Genomic DNA, 18,029 nt, shown 5'->3' on the forward strand with positions numbered 1-18,029 from the left:
GTATTGTAGGCTATATTTCAGCAGTGTGCGCAGCATATTTCTGAAGTCAGTTTTTCCCCCCTACTATAATGCCTCTTTTAGTTGTACATTCTTTTACAGTTTCTGTTGGGGGTGGGATTTGATAAGACTTTTTTTTTTCTATTGCTGTTATAATTTTAATATTGTAACAGCTGAGACAGAACAGTACTCTTAGCTCTGTGATATTTGAGGTGCTTGTGGCAGTGGTGTCAAGATTGCTGTCCTCTGGGATGCGAATACCCTTCCACCCTGAAGCTTGAGGTGACAGACCTCAGCAGGACAGCAGTGTCCACTGAGTAGTGTGGTTCAGTGGCAACACTCTAGGCTTGTATACAGAAGGTGCTTGGTTGGAATCTCAGCCAGGACACTAGTTATACAGATTGCTGTTCCGCAGTTCTCCAGCAGGATGCTGCAGATACTTCATGACTGCTACCTTGCAAATCCTTTACAGTTGATGCTCACCTGTCATCCTGCCATTCAAAACTATGCAGTTGCAATAGTGACAGTATGGTAAAAAAGCCCACGAAAAAATATTTAATATCATCATCTTGACATTTAGTTTTATCTGTAAAAGCTGAAAGAAAATCTAAACATTCATTACACAGTTAAATTTGATTTAATTCTGTAGCCATTGAGGTACATTAGGCTATACTCGTACATCTACCTCAGTAGGTACTGGTTATATATAATTTTGTGAAGAAACTGTAGCTCTGTTTGTCAAATTGAATGGTGTCAGGAACAATGTATAAAATGCCAAGTGGCATTGCTTATAGTGTAAGGTGATCAGTGTTTTGTTCCATGGCAATAAATAATAAAACACTGGCCATTGAAGAGTAGGAACTTTCAGTAATTTCTTTTAGACAACAGCAGTATGTGTTTGTAAGTTTGTTGCAATAAATAAGCAATTTCATTACATTATTTTAATGTGTTTTAAGGGAAACATGGGCAGAGTATGTGTTATTTTACTCACACATAAATAGAGTATGTTTGCATCTATTGTGACCTGTTAGAATGTAATGACTCTGGAACTTGCTGCATGAATTCTACGGTCCTTGGTCTGGCACTGTTGGTTGCTTTGATTCAGCTGTTGGTGAGGGTGATAACTAATACCAGTGAGTATATGTGATTTACAATATATAATATTGTACCATAACTGTTCTCATAGCTGATCATAGTGGTCTCAAGTCTGGGGTGCATAGACTCTGTCTGAAACATCTTTGAGGTTATATGATAATCATGCAGTGACACAGATCATAACCTTGTAATTAGAAAGTTGCTGAATTCTAATTTCAATGTATGGGAACCAAAATCACTGTATTGAAGATTTTGGAGAACACAGGATGTATTTGTTATTGCCCACTCAGGGTATGACTTACCTACAGAGATGTTTTAGATAGGTTATGCTCTCTTCTACTGCTTAAAAGTGGAATGCATGGGTTGATTTCAACTTGTATATTGGGTGTATGCCCACGTTTTTCTGTGTTAGTGTTTTCCTGTGTAGGTAGGCGGCCTTGTAATGGGCAGATCCTCTATCCATGGAGACATGTCAAATATGTGTAAAATTCATAGTTTGAGCAGTTAATTCTGAATTGGTGTCAGAAAGGGCCTAATCCATAAAGCATAAGTATTACTGTATAATCAGTAATACTGATGTTATTAACTAGTGGCATATGGTGCACAGAAACCATTATTGGCTGTTGGTTAAGGTGTGTTCAGCACTCAGTTGAGTGCTGAGGTTAACTGTAGGTACACATTGAAGTATACTTTCCTTTTTGAGGGCCGGGCTTTATGGCCCATCCCTTACACACATACATACATACATACTTTCCTGTAGTTGAGCTGCAAGAGAACTGGGCCTATGCATATTATAACTTGTATATGAATATAATCATATTCATTAAATATATTAGTTTTTTATAAGGGTTGTTTTTGAAAACTGCCATAGTGGGGGAGCATGTGGAGTAAAACCACATGCATATAAAGACATTGTCTATCTAAAACATTTCTGAGGGTACATCAGGCCTGACATAGGAATCTTGTCGTATAAGAGTTCCATGTGCTCAGGGAGATTTCATGTATGGTGATTTTGTTTACCATGGCGTTCTAATGATGTAGTGTTTCTATGTTTGCCATCAGATGGTGGTACAGCCTCAGAAATGTTTTAGATACAATATATCTACAAATTTTAATATAAATGTGGCTCTTTATCAGCAAATTATGGTATATTCAAGTAAATTTATATATATTCTCTGTTATTTTTTGTGATACATCATTTTTCAAAACCAGAGCAACTGTTCCACAGCAGTGAACCTGTGTTTAATGTTGAACAGATACTTAACGACATTGGAACAGTATTTTGGCTTATAAAGTTATGCTTCAAGTCTTGAATGTCTAGGGAAACATGAGTACCAACTGTTGGACGTATATTTGTTTTCATCTCTATATAATTCTCTAAATGAGGATCTTGTTGGGGGCTCAGATTTCTGTCTTGAGAGATCGTGATGTTCTGCACTTCATACCGAAACATGAAAATTGGGCACAGATTTGTGATTTTGGTGCTAAAGAAGCTGCCTATAACATTTAACACTTCTTATCTACAAACAGGAGATAACATGCCAGTATTTTAAAATATATGTCTTTATTGTGAAATTGATGAAAGTCATGGGTGTGAAATGTGTGTGTGGTTGTTTTGTTTGGAGTGTGAAGTGTGTAATTTTGTTTCTGTTAGTACAGTTATATGATAATGTTTGCATTGCTGTTCAGTAAGGTAATTCTGTTTAATCTCCAATCTGTTCACAGCGTGGAAGTGGATTTTTAATGGTTTTATTTTACACTACATTGACATGTAAAGAAGTAAAGTGTCTTGCACTGCCTGTTTAGTGCTGTTGTCAGTAGGATTCATGCAGGATTGGAAATGCAAAAATATTATAGATCCAGAAGAGAGAAACTATATTCCTTACATACATTTGATATAGTTCGCAAACATGTAAATTAAATAAAATGTAATTGTATTTAAGCCTTGATCATGAGTAGAGTAAAATTTGAATCAATGTTAGGACTCCTTTCATGTGCTTCCGACATTGTAATTTTCCCAGACTCCTCGAACCTCTGAATCCTTCTGATGCTACCTGAATATGTTTACAGCCATGTTAAGATTGTGTGCTGAATGGCATATCTTTGCTTTTTACTTTCTTTGACATCTCTTCTAATAGTATGCATATAGGAACAACCTCTACTAAAGTGACATGTTCTTTTATTCTTATTCAAATCAATTTACAGCCAGTAGGAATGAGGTTGGAAAGGAGGAGGATGGAAAAGTGATTGATTTATCTCTGATCTCTTAACTGTTATGGATTTATTTGCTTTAAGAATTTTATATTTTTTTTGGAGTGTCCATACTCAGATTGTAACATAATTTGTGGCATGCCTTTGCTTTCAAGCTCATTTGAATCGCAGTGGACCACACCCCATCCTTCTGTCTCTATACATGAAACATCTTGAGAACCATGGCGCAGATTTCAATGAAAATTTATTATGTTTGGTAGATTCACTGAAGTTTGCTGACAAACTCGAATTTCAGGTAGAATTGGACAACAATGAAGGTCACTACTAGTATGAGGCTTTGCTCATATATTGAGCACAACTCGTCAGCTATTAATAGAAGGAAAAATGTTGCAGACAGAAGTTGTAGAGAAAAGAGTGAAAGTGCAGTGCATGTCGGCTGCACCTTTTATGTATATCATATGGTGTTTGAGATAATTTAAACCAAATTATTTATTCGGTGTGATAGAAAAATCTTGTCTTTCCATTTTCTGTGCCCTCATTATTCCCTCCCACTGCATCCGTTATCATTAATAATGAATGAATGTCAGTATTTTGTGCCGTGTTGTGTGAGCAGGTTGGAGACGACAGCAGATTTGTACAGGGTGTTTCAAAAAGACTGGGTCAGACATGAGTGTACAGTGTGGTCAGGGTTGTGGTGATGGAGGTAGTTCCAATGGTTCTACATCAGCAGATGTCTTCTAGAGGAGTACAAAAGTAGTGCTCATAACTAATAATAACAGACAGTCAAGGTGTCATTTGCGGACCAACATTTGTAGGAATGTTTTTTATTGTCTTGACCCCTAGGAACATGTGCTTCATGTTTGATGTGGACTTTTTTGAAACATTCTATATATTAACTGTAATGAGTGGAACCTATGTAATATCTGTCCTTTTCAGCTTCTTTGTTCTGTTACCGGCCAGCCGCCATGTTGTGCAGTAACAACCCATGTTTGTTTCTCAACCTGTGGCCCACATTCCAGCAATAAACTGGTGTACATGTCACTTCAGTGTATTCTGCAGTATTAACAGAGAAAATTTTGATATATAGGATAACTGAATAGACAGTGTTGCTGCACTGACATGAGTACAGGTTCGGCAGTTATTCTCCAACTCAGTATGATCGCCATTTTGTTATCTTAATGAAAAGAAGTAGCCTGGTGCTGTTTATGTAATTTTTATTGGTTGACTTCTGGGATGTGACGTTGTGTGTTCTGATTGGCGTTTACTGTTCTTTTGGAGGAATGACTACCTCTGTCTTCAAGGTCAAAGGGTAAGCCACGCAGGCAGTGACCAGAATATAAAGTTTACCAGTATTTTGGAGGAATGTGTTGTTTCCATTTTCAAGGTTTAAAAGTAAGCAGAGTAAGTAGAATAAAGTTTACCATACTGCTTCCATCTTCAGGATAGAAGAATAAGCCAAACAACCTAGCAAGTGGAACAAATTTTGTGGATGTTTTGGAGGACTGTGCTGCAGCCATCTTCAGGGTTGGTGTGTAGACTGAGGAAGGAAGCAGAGCACTTTGATACCTTACTCTGAAGATGGAGGCAGTACATTCCTCTGAAATGCCAGTAAACTTGTATCAGACCACTCGTCACATCCAAAGAGACTGAGCTTCAAGTCTCACATCTCTGTCGGTTATGCATCTCTCAGTAGGCACAACTCTTCGTTTCAGCAAGTACACATTTTGCATATGTTCTCCATTGCTGCACTTTTCATTAAAGAAATAATGCCATGGAAGCTACCTTTACATCTGACATCAAATAAGAGTTTGAACATACTCTGTCTGCAGTCTGGGGTTGGAGGTTAGCTCCAGGTAATGGATGCAGTGCAGTAGGCCCTCTTAATTCCCAACTCATAGCATAAACAGGGGCACCAATAGAAACATGTCTTTTAACTAAAGATGCAGTTTGTGTCATGTTTGTCACAAACATTTAGGCTTGCTGTATTCTTTTGTAAATTCCTAACAAAGTGACTTTATGTGTACAGATCTTCCTATGCTGTACTTTATGTGCAAAATTATTGATTGCACAAACAATGAGTGCAAGCACAGATGGATAATGCAATCTTCAGCTACCAACTTTTTTATGTAATAACAACGCAGCATGAAACTGCTTCAGTATTTTGAAATTGATACATAACTCCATGGAGTACAGTACTTTCTGTAAAGCTGATGGTGCCCACCATTCTGAAATGGTGAACACAACAGCCTGCCACAGGACACAGGAGCCAGATGAATACAGTCCAAAGCCTGTTTGTTTAAGACCCATGTTCATTTTGTGGGCCCCAAAGGTTTATTATCATGTACACAAGAGCCCACCGCTGGAAACTATTCTCAGCTAGTCCATACCCTTTTCTTAATATCCACAGATCTTTAAAATAATAGAATATAATGTCCTCAAATCATGAATTGGTAATATGAAACAAAGCTGTTGTTGGGTGTGCAGTTCACTTGGGAGATGTAAGCATAAAACAATCTTGAAATGAATCTGAAAGAAATAAGGTGTGAGGGTGTGGTGATGTGGGCTGATGCCTTCAGTTCAGGGTGCGACACATTGGCTTTTGTGAAAATTATGCCATAAAATCTTAGAGAATCTATCGACTAGCAGAGCAACTCTTGGCTTACTTACAGCAAAACATCCCAGGGACAGTCACTGGAGAATTAAATTATTTTCTATCCCAAATAAGAAATAACAGGGACAAAAACAAAAATGAAGAAACCCAAAGTGTAGCTAAACAAAAGAATGATGAAAACGTCCTATCAAAAATAAAGAACTGTGCTTCGTATGGTTCATTAGTTTGTTTGTTATGCAAGTATTTTGTGTAATTCTATTCATTCATTGTTTTTTTGCCTCAAAATTTTCATCTCAGAGATACAAGTACCAAGAAAAACCTAATTCAGGATGGGCTGACCACTGTTTTGTGTTCAGACTTGCATCTGAACTTTCTGTGCATGGTAGTATGGCTTGTGTCTGATGAACAATGCCATTTTCAGTACAGCATTTGCCAAACTGATGGTCTAGATTTGTGTTCAGGAGATGCCCAGTTTGAGTCTTGGCTGGGACACTGGCTACCCTGACTGAGGTTTGTCATGGTTTTCCACAGTCCCTTCAGTTAATTTCTGGGATAGTACCTTTATTAGGCCAAAGCTGCTTTCTTACAAATCCCTGCCAGTTCTCCAACCATCTGCCATCCTACAATCTGATGGTGTATAGACTCAGTACTGAAAGTATTGTTGAGTAACCCACAGGGTATAACTGTACTCATGCTTTCATTCCATGGCATTGAATTCACTGGCATGTGGGCCACTTGTTACATGCCTACCCAATCAGAAGCATTGATGTTGGTCTGTTGCTAATTGTGATTATGTTGTCTTTTTTCTTTTCCCTACACCTTCCCCCCCTTTTTTTATGGTGTTCGTTTTCATGTAGCATGAAGGGGGTCTGAATCCTACAGAGTCTATGACACGGGCTCTCATTAGCGACGATTCTGTTGCTCGTCAGACACCATCTGGCCCTGTGCAACTTGGGTATGTATAACTTGTCATAATGAAGGACTTGGCTAGCTTAGTAGTGTAAGGGAGACCTCACCTCTTGCAGGAACATTCTTACATGAGGTTTAGTAATGCACTCTCTTGTGTTTTGAAGTATAGTATATATGATCCTCTCGACGATACAGTTTGCAGCATTTAGACACTTGCTTCTCAACATTGGTGATGTTGTGTGAGATTTGTGGTAGATGAAGTGGCACTAGAACAGGACGTTCTTCAGTTTTCCCTTACTAATCAGCATTCCACAATTACCCATTCTCGTCACCATCCTCTGACGTGTGCGATATCTCTGACCGGGCAGCAAATTATCATATACTTAGTCTTCTAAGTTAGAGGTGTCATCTCTGTTGCGAACATACTGGTCACAGAGTAATGAGGGTAATGTCATTTGCAGTATGATTGTAAAATAATGCTTTTGGAACTCACTGACCAAGTGAAATTGCCAGGGAATGTAACATTTAATTTTGTAGCTAGCAAAAATAGCAGGAACAGAAAGCAGTAAGTAAATAAAAACGATGACATTTTTGCAAGGGTTATTTAACAGTGCTTTCAGTATGGAGACTTTATAGCTTAGGATGGTACGGTGATAAATGAATGATAAATTGGAGGGGATTTGGAAGGAAGCATGCATAATCTAATCAAGGAATTTGCCTGTAGGGATTGAAGAAAACCACGAAAAAACTTCATTCAGGGTAGCCAAGGGCCAGGGTGAGATTCAGCGTGAACACCTCCCAAAACAGAAAATTAAAACTCCTTGCTGCCAATAATTGTGATCTTTGAATGGTCAGAATATTGCTTCACTTCAACACACAAATCAGTCTGCAGGTGGATATAAATACTTTGTGAAACTGTCAGCAGTTAATAATCCATGTTGGTCCTTACTTAATTCGATGCTAGAGTTTGTGTATTACTATTATGACAAGAGATCTTTATAATCGGGATTGGCTATGTTTGGTTAAAGAAGTTTTTCTATTTTTTTAAATATCAGTTATGGGATAATATTAGCACATGACAAGAATGAAGGCATAACTGCAACTGGAATGTTAAGTTTAATGCCTGATGCAGTTTAAGTTGTGTGTGCAGCCCACATTTTGAAGAAATGGGAAACTTGAAGGTATGTTGCTGTTATCCGAGTGTGACTTCTTTGTAATGGTGTTTGTCCATTGTGAAATTGTTTGCTAGCTGTGTCCCTGTACTGTTTGATTGGTCCGGTCTCCTTTACGCTAGTGCTGCGGTTATTGCCAGGGGTGTAGGTACATGAGAAGTTCAGCATGCAGTTCACGTTGAAATAAATGGCTTTAAATCATGATATGAAACCAGTCTCATTATGTAATGAAATCTTTGTATTTTAAATAAAGAGGCCGACGCTTCGTCTCTGAGGTCAGAAATCAGGGTCTTTTATAGGAAGTGCCAGTGCAGCACCCTGGACCACTCTGGCTCGACTACACCCCTGGTTATTGCATGATATTTTCCACAGACAATTAAAAAGTTGTACAATTCAAGGGATACATTTTAATTGTAGGGTATCCTTAATTATATACATTTGGAACTTAGAATTATGTACCATGTAATTTGTTATACAGTTACATCATTTTTTCTTCTGTCAGTATTAAGTACCTCTTGTGAATAACATGACTGTTCAGTTTCCATGACTCTGCAACTTATCCAAGAAAATACAGCGTCTGACAAGTTTTAATGTATGTTTGTAGTGGAATTTTTGTTAGCTAGAACTGCAAGGATACCTATAAATATATTGAACTCATTTAAGGTTTCTTTGGAGATCATCAGGTTTGAACACTAAGTTGGGAACAATCTTAAATGTAGGTTGTTAACACATGTTGCTGAAATTGAATTTTACATGGCAGGAAACTATCTGGAAGAGCATTAAATAGGTGTTCCATTGTATTTGCACGGATTCCCCAGAACTAGAATATTTATAGAATTAACTGCCTCTTTTTTTTGTGATGTGATGCAGCTTAGGTATTTTTTTTCTGTGAACTTTCTTAACGGTGGAATAATGTCTGAAAGTTTCAGAATCTGTCTGTACTTCAGAACACCAGATTTTGTTCTTATCATTGGATGGTACCTGCCTTGAAGTATCCATCTCAAATCTATATCTCCCCCCCACTCCACAGTTTTTCAGTTTCTTGCCTTCCCATTTCTTTATTTCTTTGGTGTCTTCAAGTACATGGCTAAACTGCCTTGTTCTGTGTTATCCCATAGGTCTCTCTGCTTTAAATTCTTATCCTGATGTTCCTCTCATTATCTTTCTATCCATTCTTTTTATTTGGCCAAAGCATCTCTCTTATAAATGGTACCATATTTTGAATTTTAACTTCTTTGAAAATTTCATTTCTAACTCCATTCTTTCTTGTTTTTCTGCCATTAGCACTCAAAACATTTTATACACAAGGGAATCATGCTAGCTAGTAGTTAGTGTGTCAACTTTGAAAAGTAGCAGCACAAGTCATGTTTATTTGTGGACACGGACAGTGATATAGAGAATAAGGATGGTAAATGTATTGTCTCTTGTTTGCTAGACAATGCAACAAGAATTTGTGTGGGTTCTCAGATTTTAACGAATATCTTTACAGTTATTCTCCACTTATAACGTCCTTTAGACGTTTCTTCTTCCGTATTACAACACTTCTGCTATAGCTGGATAAGAACTCTCTCCTGCTAAAGTCGAAGACAAACTCTGCTAGTCTCTTGTCGACCGACTCTTATAACTTGACCTTGGACTGAATAGGGAATACCTTGTCCAAGGGTTGATTCCGCCTGCTGTTATGCAACAAACGCAGGAATACATGTTTGCCTCACACAGTTTGTGTGTAACAGTGGAAACTCCACTGTTAGCCTTTTGTTTCTGGGACAACGATTTCCTAGGCTTCGCTGCCTAGGAATTGCTAGCTGTTGTATAGCAGTGGATGAGTTCTGATTCCAAATATTCTGGTCATAGGCAGCACGCCACAGTATGTTAGAAAATAATTTTCAGTACTGTTGATTATACTGTTTGCATCTGCTTCAGGTTTTTTTCATTATTTATAAGCGTGTAGAAGTCTTGTCCTGTAGAACATTCGTAGGCTATGCAGTATTGTGTATTGCATTCTGAATTGATTGCATGCACTGCTACAGGTAATGAATGAGTTGTAGTGAGTGATGTGTGTTTACATTGACTACTTCATATTTTGATTCAGTAGAGACTTGATTTGTTCTTAAATAGTACCTTATTCTCATTGTCTACAAACATGGTAATGGATTTGTCTTATGGCTGTGTCATATTTGGTTTTTGCTTCCATTTCAACATGTAGTTAGTTCATATGTAAGTTTCAGCATTAATGTGAGTTATGTTGGTAAAGGTTTACTCGGATTCAGTCAGTTTCTTGTGTATTAAAAAATTGTCCTCTCAGATTTTTCTAAATTTATTGATGCAGTAACTCTTCAAAATGAACTGCAGAGCCTGTTTATACGGTGAGGTTGCTGTGATGTTGTATATGATGCATATGGTAGATATACACATATAATTTTGGAAGGTGAAACTGTTGCCAGATGAGGCAGCAGGTTTGGTATCTGTGTGTCTATCCAAGTACATGGTATTACATGCAAGAAGACAATAATTTGAATACCCATTGTCATGAGTATCTGAAATCTCATGGAGCAATTGAAATTTACTTCCGTATGCCATGATACTAATTGAAGTTTCTAGCAGTGTGAATGTTGTCGGAGAGGCTTGTAATAAGATTGCTTTACCAGAAACTTTGCAGGGTAGGGGGAATGGATTTTGCTGTGTGGGTGGGTCTGTATATAGCATTCATATTGAAGAGACATGAAGGGAAGTCTGATTTTAATTCAGAGAAACCCACTTCTCCATTGATGCTTATTAAATAAATATGTATTTTGTAATTTGTGTTGTTCAATTTGTATTCTGTAAAGTGTATGGTTGCCTATATGCTGAGTGAAGAACAAACCCTGGCAGCGTTTAAGCTACTTTTCATTCTGGTGTTTTCACACAAGGTACATGATTGCTTTGTGTTTCGTGGGATACAGTTTGCACACAAAGGTAGAATGAGTTTATTTGCAACAGAAATTGATACTCAGTTTAGTAACATATATATATGTATATCTGTGTGTGTGTGTGTGTGTGTGTAAAGAACACTTTAGTAGTTTTTCTGTTAAATATTTGAAAATGAGTGAGAAACGTGCCTTTACTGCTGTTATGTTTTAATACCATTTGTATCCAAATCAATATTATTATTATTATTATTATTATTATTATTATTAGTCAGAAACGTCTTTGAGGATGTGTTAGCATCAGATAGTGATGTAGGTCTGTACATCATCCTTAAAGAATCACCAAGTGCTATATCAAACATCTGGTGGGAACCAAAATCACCAATACCAGAGATATCACTGAAAACACAGGACCTTTCTGCTGTAAGACTGCCTGCTCAATGGGTGACAGCCTCAGAGATGTAACTGTTCTAGCTGCTGCCACGGCTACTGACATTAATATTGTTGCCATCACTGTGGACACTGCGTCAGTTGATATGTGTGGTATATAGGTTTGTAGCAGGTGTGATCTTGAGGGAACGAATTCCTGCGTTCGAACGCATGCTGTGGCGAGCGTGCCGTGGCAACGTGTTCCTGCGTCAGGCAGAGATTGAATCTCCTCTTGAAGATCCTTCTAACGTAAGTGTCTAGTAGTATGATGTGCACACGTGCGCTGTGCTTGCTGATCTGGAGTTTGTAGTGCATGAAAGGAAGGGATTGTAATTCTCTTCACATTTGTCTCTATCCATTCTATTTGGAAAGTAAAAAAGTTCGTGAACTTTGCCATTTTCGAGTTTCTCGTAATCCATTCCCTGTGTTTGCTCTCTTGTGCAGGGGGATAATGTCTTCAAGTCTGTGTTCATCATCTTCTTCCAAGGTGATCAACTGAAGACTCGCGTGAAGAAAATCTGTGAAGGTTTCCGAGCAACGCTGTACCCATGTCCTGAAGCGCCTGCTGACCGCAGGGAGATGGCCATGGGTGTAATGACACGTCTAGAAGACTTGAACACTGTAAGTCTTTGCTGAACACTAGGTCTGTAGTTGAACATCAAGTCTCGTGTTGAGTGCATAGTCTTTGTCAAACATGAAGTCTCCTTCACAAAGTGTTGTTAGGGTGATGAAGTGAAGGAGGGTGAAATGCACTGGGCATCATAGGAAGCATGGAGGAGGTCAGACATACACATAACAGGGAAGAGGCTACCACTTGTGAGGCGTAGGCATATATGGGGTGATAATCTTAAATGGATCAGGATTGTGTCCAGTGGCAGGCAATTATGAACACAGTAATGGCCCTTTAGGCCGCATATTGCTCAGGTCCATCAAGTGAAGTGTGTTTTTACTTTTTTGCTACAAGCCGGAAGGTCATGGGTTTGATTCCCAATGAGGTCACTGGATTTTTGAGTTGATCTAATCCTTCCAGCCACACTATGACCCTGGGGTCAACTCAGCCTATAACAGAATTGATTACAAGGAATCTTCCTGGGGGTAAACAGCAGCCAACGACTAAGGCTGGCTGCCTCACTGCCGTATGTGAGCTGATTGTCTAGAAAATGCAGGAGCCTCGACATCTCACAACGTTATGAGCCTCCGTGGCCTGATACAGGGACACTTTGCATTGATGGTGGTGTTAAACCCTTTTGGTTTCATGAAACAGACAGTTTTGAGATGATGGTCTCCTGGGTTGTAACACTATAGCCTTTTTGACGGGTACCAGAATTTCAGAGGGATGTGCTGTCCCTGTCTTCAGGGTCAGAGTGGGGTGAGGATGGTGTGAAGTTTTAGAGGCAGGTTACATGGGAAGTGGTCACTAGATCCAGGGGAGTGAGAGCAGAGATAGACTTCGATCTCCACCTACCAGACTACACAGTGCTAAACCCAGGAGACCCCAGTCTGAGCACTTGCAACTGTGCCACAGTTATAGCAAACAGTTACTTAATCAGAAGTATCTCTATCTGAGAAAATACGCTGTACCATCACGTAACAACTTTGCTTGCAGGTTTTGGGTCAAACTCAGGACCATCGACATCGAGTCCTGGTTGCTGCTGCAAAAAACATCAAGAACTGGTTTGTTAAAGTGCGCAAGATCAAAGCCATTTATCATACGCTGAACCTGTTCAACCTGGATGTGACCCAGAAGTGTCTGATTGCAGAGTGCTGGGTGCCTGTTTTGGACCTGGAGACCATTCAGCTGGCCCTCAGAAGGGGAACTGTAAGCCACACTTGCTGTGCCTTATCTGAAACGGCTTCAAACATGTATCATACCTAGAGTAGGCAACCCTACACAGCTTGTGCTATGATCGAGACTTGTGCCTTCTAATAATGGGCCTGGCTGGGTGGGATCCTCCCCCCTATGCAGGTGCTCATGCGCACCTGGTGACAGAAACAGATCCAATTTCCAAAATATTGGGTATTTTAAACATACCTCAGATTGTGGACAGTGTCCAACATACTATTTGTGTACGTACATTTTTTCAATCATGATTTACTGTGTTATGATACCATGTGGCCTCATAGATGTGTTGTCGACGTTTTGGAGCAATCTAATGCCTCTGTCGTCAGGGTACGTAGCTCACATTGCACTGTGTCTGTCTCATTATTAGAGATAGCATTAGATCTTAATGCTTATAAATTGGAAAGTAGAACCAGTCAGTTTGCCTGATAGTGGTACATTTGCTTGTTTTAATTTCTGAACCTGAAACAATTTTCAAACAGGATGCAGAGTAAGATTTAAGATTTTCACAGCGGTTGATATGAATATTTTTATTTTGTGGGGTGTGACACTTGCAGAAAGATGCTTATGTTTCAGGGAGCATCATTTGTGCTCTCCGCCAGATCCTGTGAGGGCGATCATGTGACAGGGAGATACCTATGCATAGATGGGAAAATATTAAGAGTGGGTCTAAAAGGAATAGGATGTGAATGTGTGGGCTGGATTCAGCTGGCTCAGGATAAAGCCCAATGTCAGGATCTCATGAACACAGTATTGAACCTTTATATTCCTTAAAAGGCAGGGAATTCCTAGACTAGCTGAGCTACCATTAGCTTCTCAACCTGGACTCTGCTCAGTTCATCGGCAGATGAGTAACAGAGCTGTGTTGTGCTGTGCAGGAACGGAGTGGCAGCTCCGTACCGCCGATTCTGAACAGAATGGAATCATTTGAGGATCCTCCAACGTACAACCGGACCAATAAGTTCACGCACGGTTTCCAGGTGCTGATTGACTCTTATGGTGTTGCCACTTACAGGGAGGTGAATCCAGGTCAGTGCTTCAGTGTGCTTTGCTATTGGAAACCGAGACTGCAGTGGAACCCCCACTTCACGATCGTTTGGGGACCAGTGGATTTGAACACTAAACTGAGGAAGTTTAATTCGGAGATTATTGATTTGGGATCATTGAAATTGAACGTTAAATTGGTGTAAATAGTGTCAAAAAGATTGTATGATAGTGAATAATGAATTGAAAGGATGTGGAAGGAAGTGGTCATAGCCACATTTAAGATTTGCTTACAGGAATTGAAGAAATCCATGAAAAGTCCCTCCAAAAAATATTCATTGCCCATGACTGTTGTCTGTGTATTTATCTGTTTTCACCAAAGATGTGTCAGAGTATGTGTTCATATGCATGTTGATGTATCTATGTGCACATGTGTATGTGTTTGTTTGGATGTGCTTGCTGTGCTCAGGTTTTAGACAGATTTATAAATTGTACACAAAACATCTGTTTTTACATACATAATAATGAGAATAATGTTGGCACAAACCTTCACATAAATAGAACTCAGTCTTTATGATGTCAGGTCCTCCCAGTTCTCCATTTTTGCAGAGATTTCTAACTTACCGTCTTTTCATCTCCTCCCCTCATAATCAACCACTTTCTCATTGGTCTGCAAGGTGCGTGGAGCGGCAACATTAGACAGATCATATAGTTTCGCACTTGTTTATCTCTTTGATGCATGGAGCTTATCTAGATGACATTCAAGACTTCAGTTTCTGCTTTGCAGGAAACGCTTTGGACTTCCATTGCAAGGTGCAAATTGTTGATGCCGTTTAAGGAAACAGTCACTGTTTACTTCGAGAGTAATGCTAAACACATAAATATGCTATGTGCGTAGACTGCACAGTTTGTGAATGATAGAGCAGGTTACGCAGAGTTACCGTTGTGCTGATGTTTATTTTTCAGCCCCGTACACCATTATCACGTTCCCATTTCTGTTTGCCGTAATGTTTGGGGACCTGGGGCATGGAATGATCATGGCAATGTTTGGAGCTTGGATGGTTCTTCGTGAGAAGCCTCTGGCAGCCAAGAAGTCTGACAGTGAGGTAACTACATGAGCACTTTTCTTTCATTGAATGGGGAGCGAGGGTAGCTCAGTCCATACAGTGCTTGGTACAGGCTGCGATGTGGAGGAACTGGGACTAATTCGTAGCAGGGGAAAGAGAAGTTAATCTTCTCCACAATGCCCAGACTGACACTGGGGCCCACTGAGCCCCCTGTCCAATGGTATTCAAGGGCACTCCTCAGGGATAAAGCATCCTGTGCATGTAGCTGACTACTTACTCTGATCATGTGTTGAGGTTAAGAATACAAGGAGTTGTACCTCTACTCCTTCATATATATCATCATAGTTTGTTGCTTAATTAAGTATAGGGACAATTTTACCTCTTACTGTCTTACTATCTTGAATGACTTTTAAATTTCCAGATCTGGAATATTTTCTTTGGAGGCCGCTACATCATCCTGCTTATGGGCATGTTCTCCATGTACACAGGCTTCGTCTACAATGATACCTTTTCAAAGTCTTTGAATGTATTTGGATCCTACTGGTCTGTCAATTACAATGCGTCGACGGTTATGTCAAACAAGGATCTGCAGTTAAATCCTAGCACCACTGACTACCAACAGTACCCGTATCCAATTGGACTGGATCCCGTGTGGCAGGTATGTTGCCAACATACCTGCATCCAGCTGCAGGCTGTAGAAGGCAGGTACAGGAGAAGGATCTCTAGTGGGAGATTCTGGCCCTTAAAATGGCACAACCAAGCATCTGAAAGGAAGAGAGACGATAAAAATATTTTAAGATGGGAGCAGTAAGTCCGACATGCAGGAAGATAGTGATACCAAGCAAGCTGGCTTAGCAGGAATGCCCTAAACTTATATTTTGGATGTGCTTGGTTTGAATGTCAGCAGGGACACTGGCTATCCTGTCTGGGGATTTTTGTGGTTTTCCTCAGTCCCTCCAACGAGAATGTCAGGATAGTATCTCGATTGAGCCACGACCACTTCCTTCCCAGTCCTTTTCATCTCATCTGCCATCCTGTAAACTAGCTGCTGACAGTGTTCTGAAATAGCTGTCAACACAATAACATAGACCGTAATTCTCAGTTTTGTATGTGTTTCTGTTAGCATCCTGTTGCACATCACTTATTTATTCCTTGGTAGTTATCAGCCATCTTACTTGCGACTTTCTTTTTAAAACCTTTAGAAGTTTTACAATTTAAAATCTCAAATCTCTTTTTACATACCTCGTATATGCACACTACACATTTTAACCAACGTTGGTCATCTTCAGGTGTCTCTAAAATTGTTGATGAAACTGCTGTGCTTTTAAAGGTTTTGAAAAACAAGTTGCATGCAAGATGGCTAATAACTACCAAGGAATAAATTACTGTCATGTTGTTTAATTATTGTTTCAGGTAGCAGAAAACAAAATCATTTTTATGAATGCTTACAAGATGAAGATATCAATCATCATTGGTGTTTTCCAAATGCTGTTTGGCGTTTGTCTCAGTCTGTGGAACTTCATGTGAGTAAAAGAAGTTTTCAAGTGCACTCAGTCCCTGAATAACACTGTAGATGCAGTCTTGAAAAGTTTGTGCAAGGTAAAATTGGATTGGTCACACAGATTTCTCATAACAAATAGTGGAATATAAGGTTGGACCTAAAACCCAGCCATATTAGTTGAAAAAGCCTCACTTTAGAAAACTGTTAAACCAAATTTGTGTTGGTAGATCTTGTGTTAGTCATGGGTTGGGTGTGTTTGTAAAGAGAGTATAATTGCCTCATGAAATTGGCATGTTGTGTGCCTGTGTCCAATGGATAGGGTGTTTCATAATCAGAGTTACTGCCACATAAGAAGATAATCGTTTTCTGACCACCAAGCAGGATGACTCACACAGTGATGCTTGTGGCTTGTGTTCAGGTGATGCCTGGTTCAGATCTCAACTGCAGCATTGACTATCAGACTGAAGTTCTTCGTGGTTTTCCTTATTTCCTTCAAGAAAATGCTAGAACACAATCTTAAAATAGTAACTGCCTTCACCCTAATACTTTGTTTACTGTAGTATGTACAAAGGTTGTTCAAATGAAAGCTGTACATAGTGCTGCTTGTGTGTACGACCAGTTGCAGGTGATGATGTCGGTGTGTGCATAATACTGCAACAGTTAACAGCAAGCAAGCCGTGCAACAGAACAGGCATGCTGGGTGTGTGCATAATACTGCAACAGTTAACAGCAAGCAAGCCGTGCAACAGAACAGGCATGCTGGGTGTGTGCATAATACTGCAACAGTTAACAGCAAGCAAGCCGTGCAACAGAACAGACATGGTTCAGTGCTGGCATTCCAGGTTCAGAATCCATTCAGACAGGCACAAGGTGTCATTCAGTTCCATAGTGCCTACGGTTGTCAGCCGGCTGAAATTCATGACAGAATGAGTGATGTGTGTCTCAGACAGTGCTAGACATTCGTTTAGGGTGGCAGGGAAGAAGCGATGAGGCACAGCCAGGTCAGGTCAGGCCATGGAAACTGTTTGTGCCCTCACAGAAGTGTTGAACTGTAGATTTGGGGCAGACAGAGTAGTAGTTGCAGCAGCAGCCCAGGGATTGTTTGCTCCTCCTCCTTTCTCAGCAGGTGCATCAATGGGATGCCTACCATGGTGCCCATGAGGACTGTTTTAATGGCTTCTACTTCACCCTTTCCTGAACAGATTCCATTTGAACAAGCCTCATGCAGTATGTTTATTTTGTAACATGATTTATGTGCTTTTGGCATATTAAGTTACACTTTGTGTGACTCCTGTTACTAACTCTGT

The 18,029-nt window shown here is 39.6% G+C and overlaps 1 protein-coding gene across 3 annotated transcripts in view; it reads left to right on the forward strand.

The window, feature by feature from the left end:
* The window catches only part of LOC111867820 (V-type proton ATPase 116 kDa subunit a), a 49,308-nt gene that overhangs the window by 21,024 nt on the left and 10,255 nt on the right, over window positions 1–18,029 (forward strand). For 2 of the 3 annotated variants that reach the window (XM_023858000.2, XM_023858002.1), the window contains exons 5-11: window positions 11,453–11,579; window positions 11,775–11,951; window positions 12,937–13,149; window positions 14,049–14,199; window positions 15,121–15,260; window positions 15,643–15,879; window positions 16,635–16,744. In XM_023858000.2, coding sequence (XP_023713768.1) covers window positions 11,453–11,579; window positions 11,775–11,951; window positions 12,937–13,149; window positions 14,049–14,199; window positions 15,121–15,260; window positions 15,643–15,879; window positions 16,635–16,744 — 1,155 coding nt within the window. Of the gene's footprint in view, window positions 1–6,771; window positions 6,870–11,452; window positions 11,580–11,774; window positions 11,952–12,936; window positions 13,150–14,048; window positions 14,200–15,120; window positions 15,261–15,642; window positions 15,880–16,634; window positions 16,745–18,029 lie in introns of all 3 variants that reach the window. The other variant, XM_023858001.1, reaches the window with a different exon arrangement.

Source organism: Cryptotermes secundus, unplaced genomic scaffold (genome assembly GCF_002891405.2).
Source record: "Cryptotermes secundus unplaced genomic scaffold, Csec_1.0 scaffold2252, whole genome shotgun sequence".
Lineage (NCBI taxonomy): Eukaryota > Metazoa > Arthropoda > Insecta > Blattodea > Kalotermitidae > Cryptotermes > Cryptotermes secundus.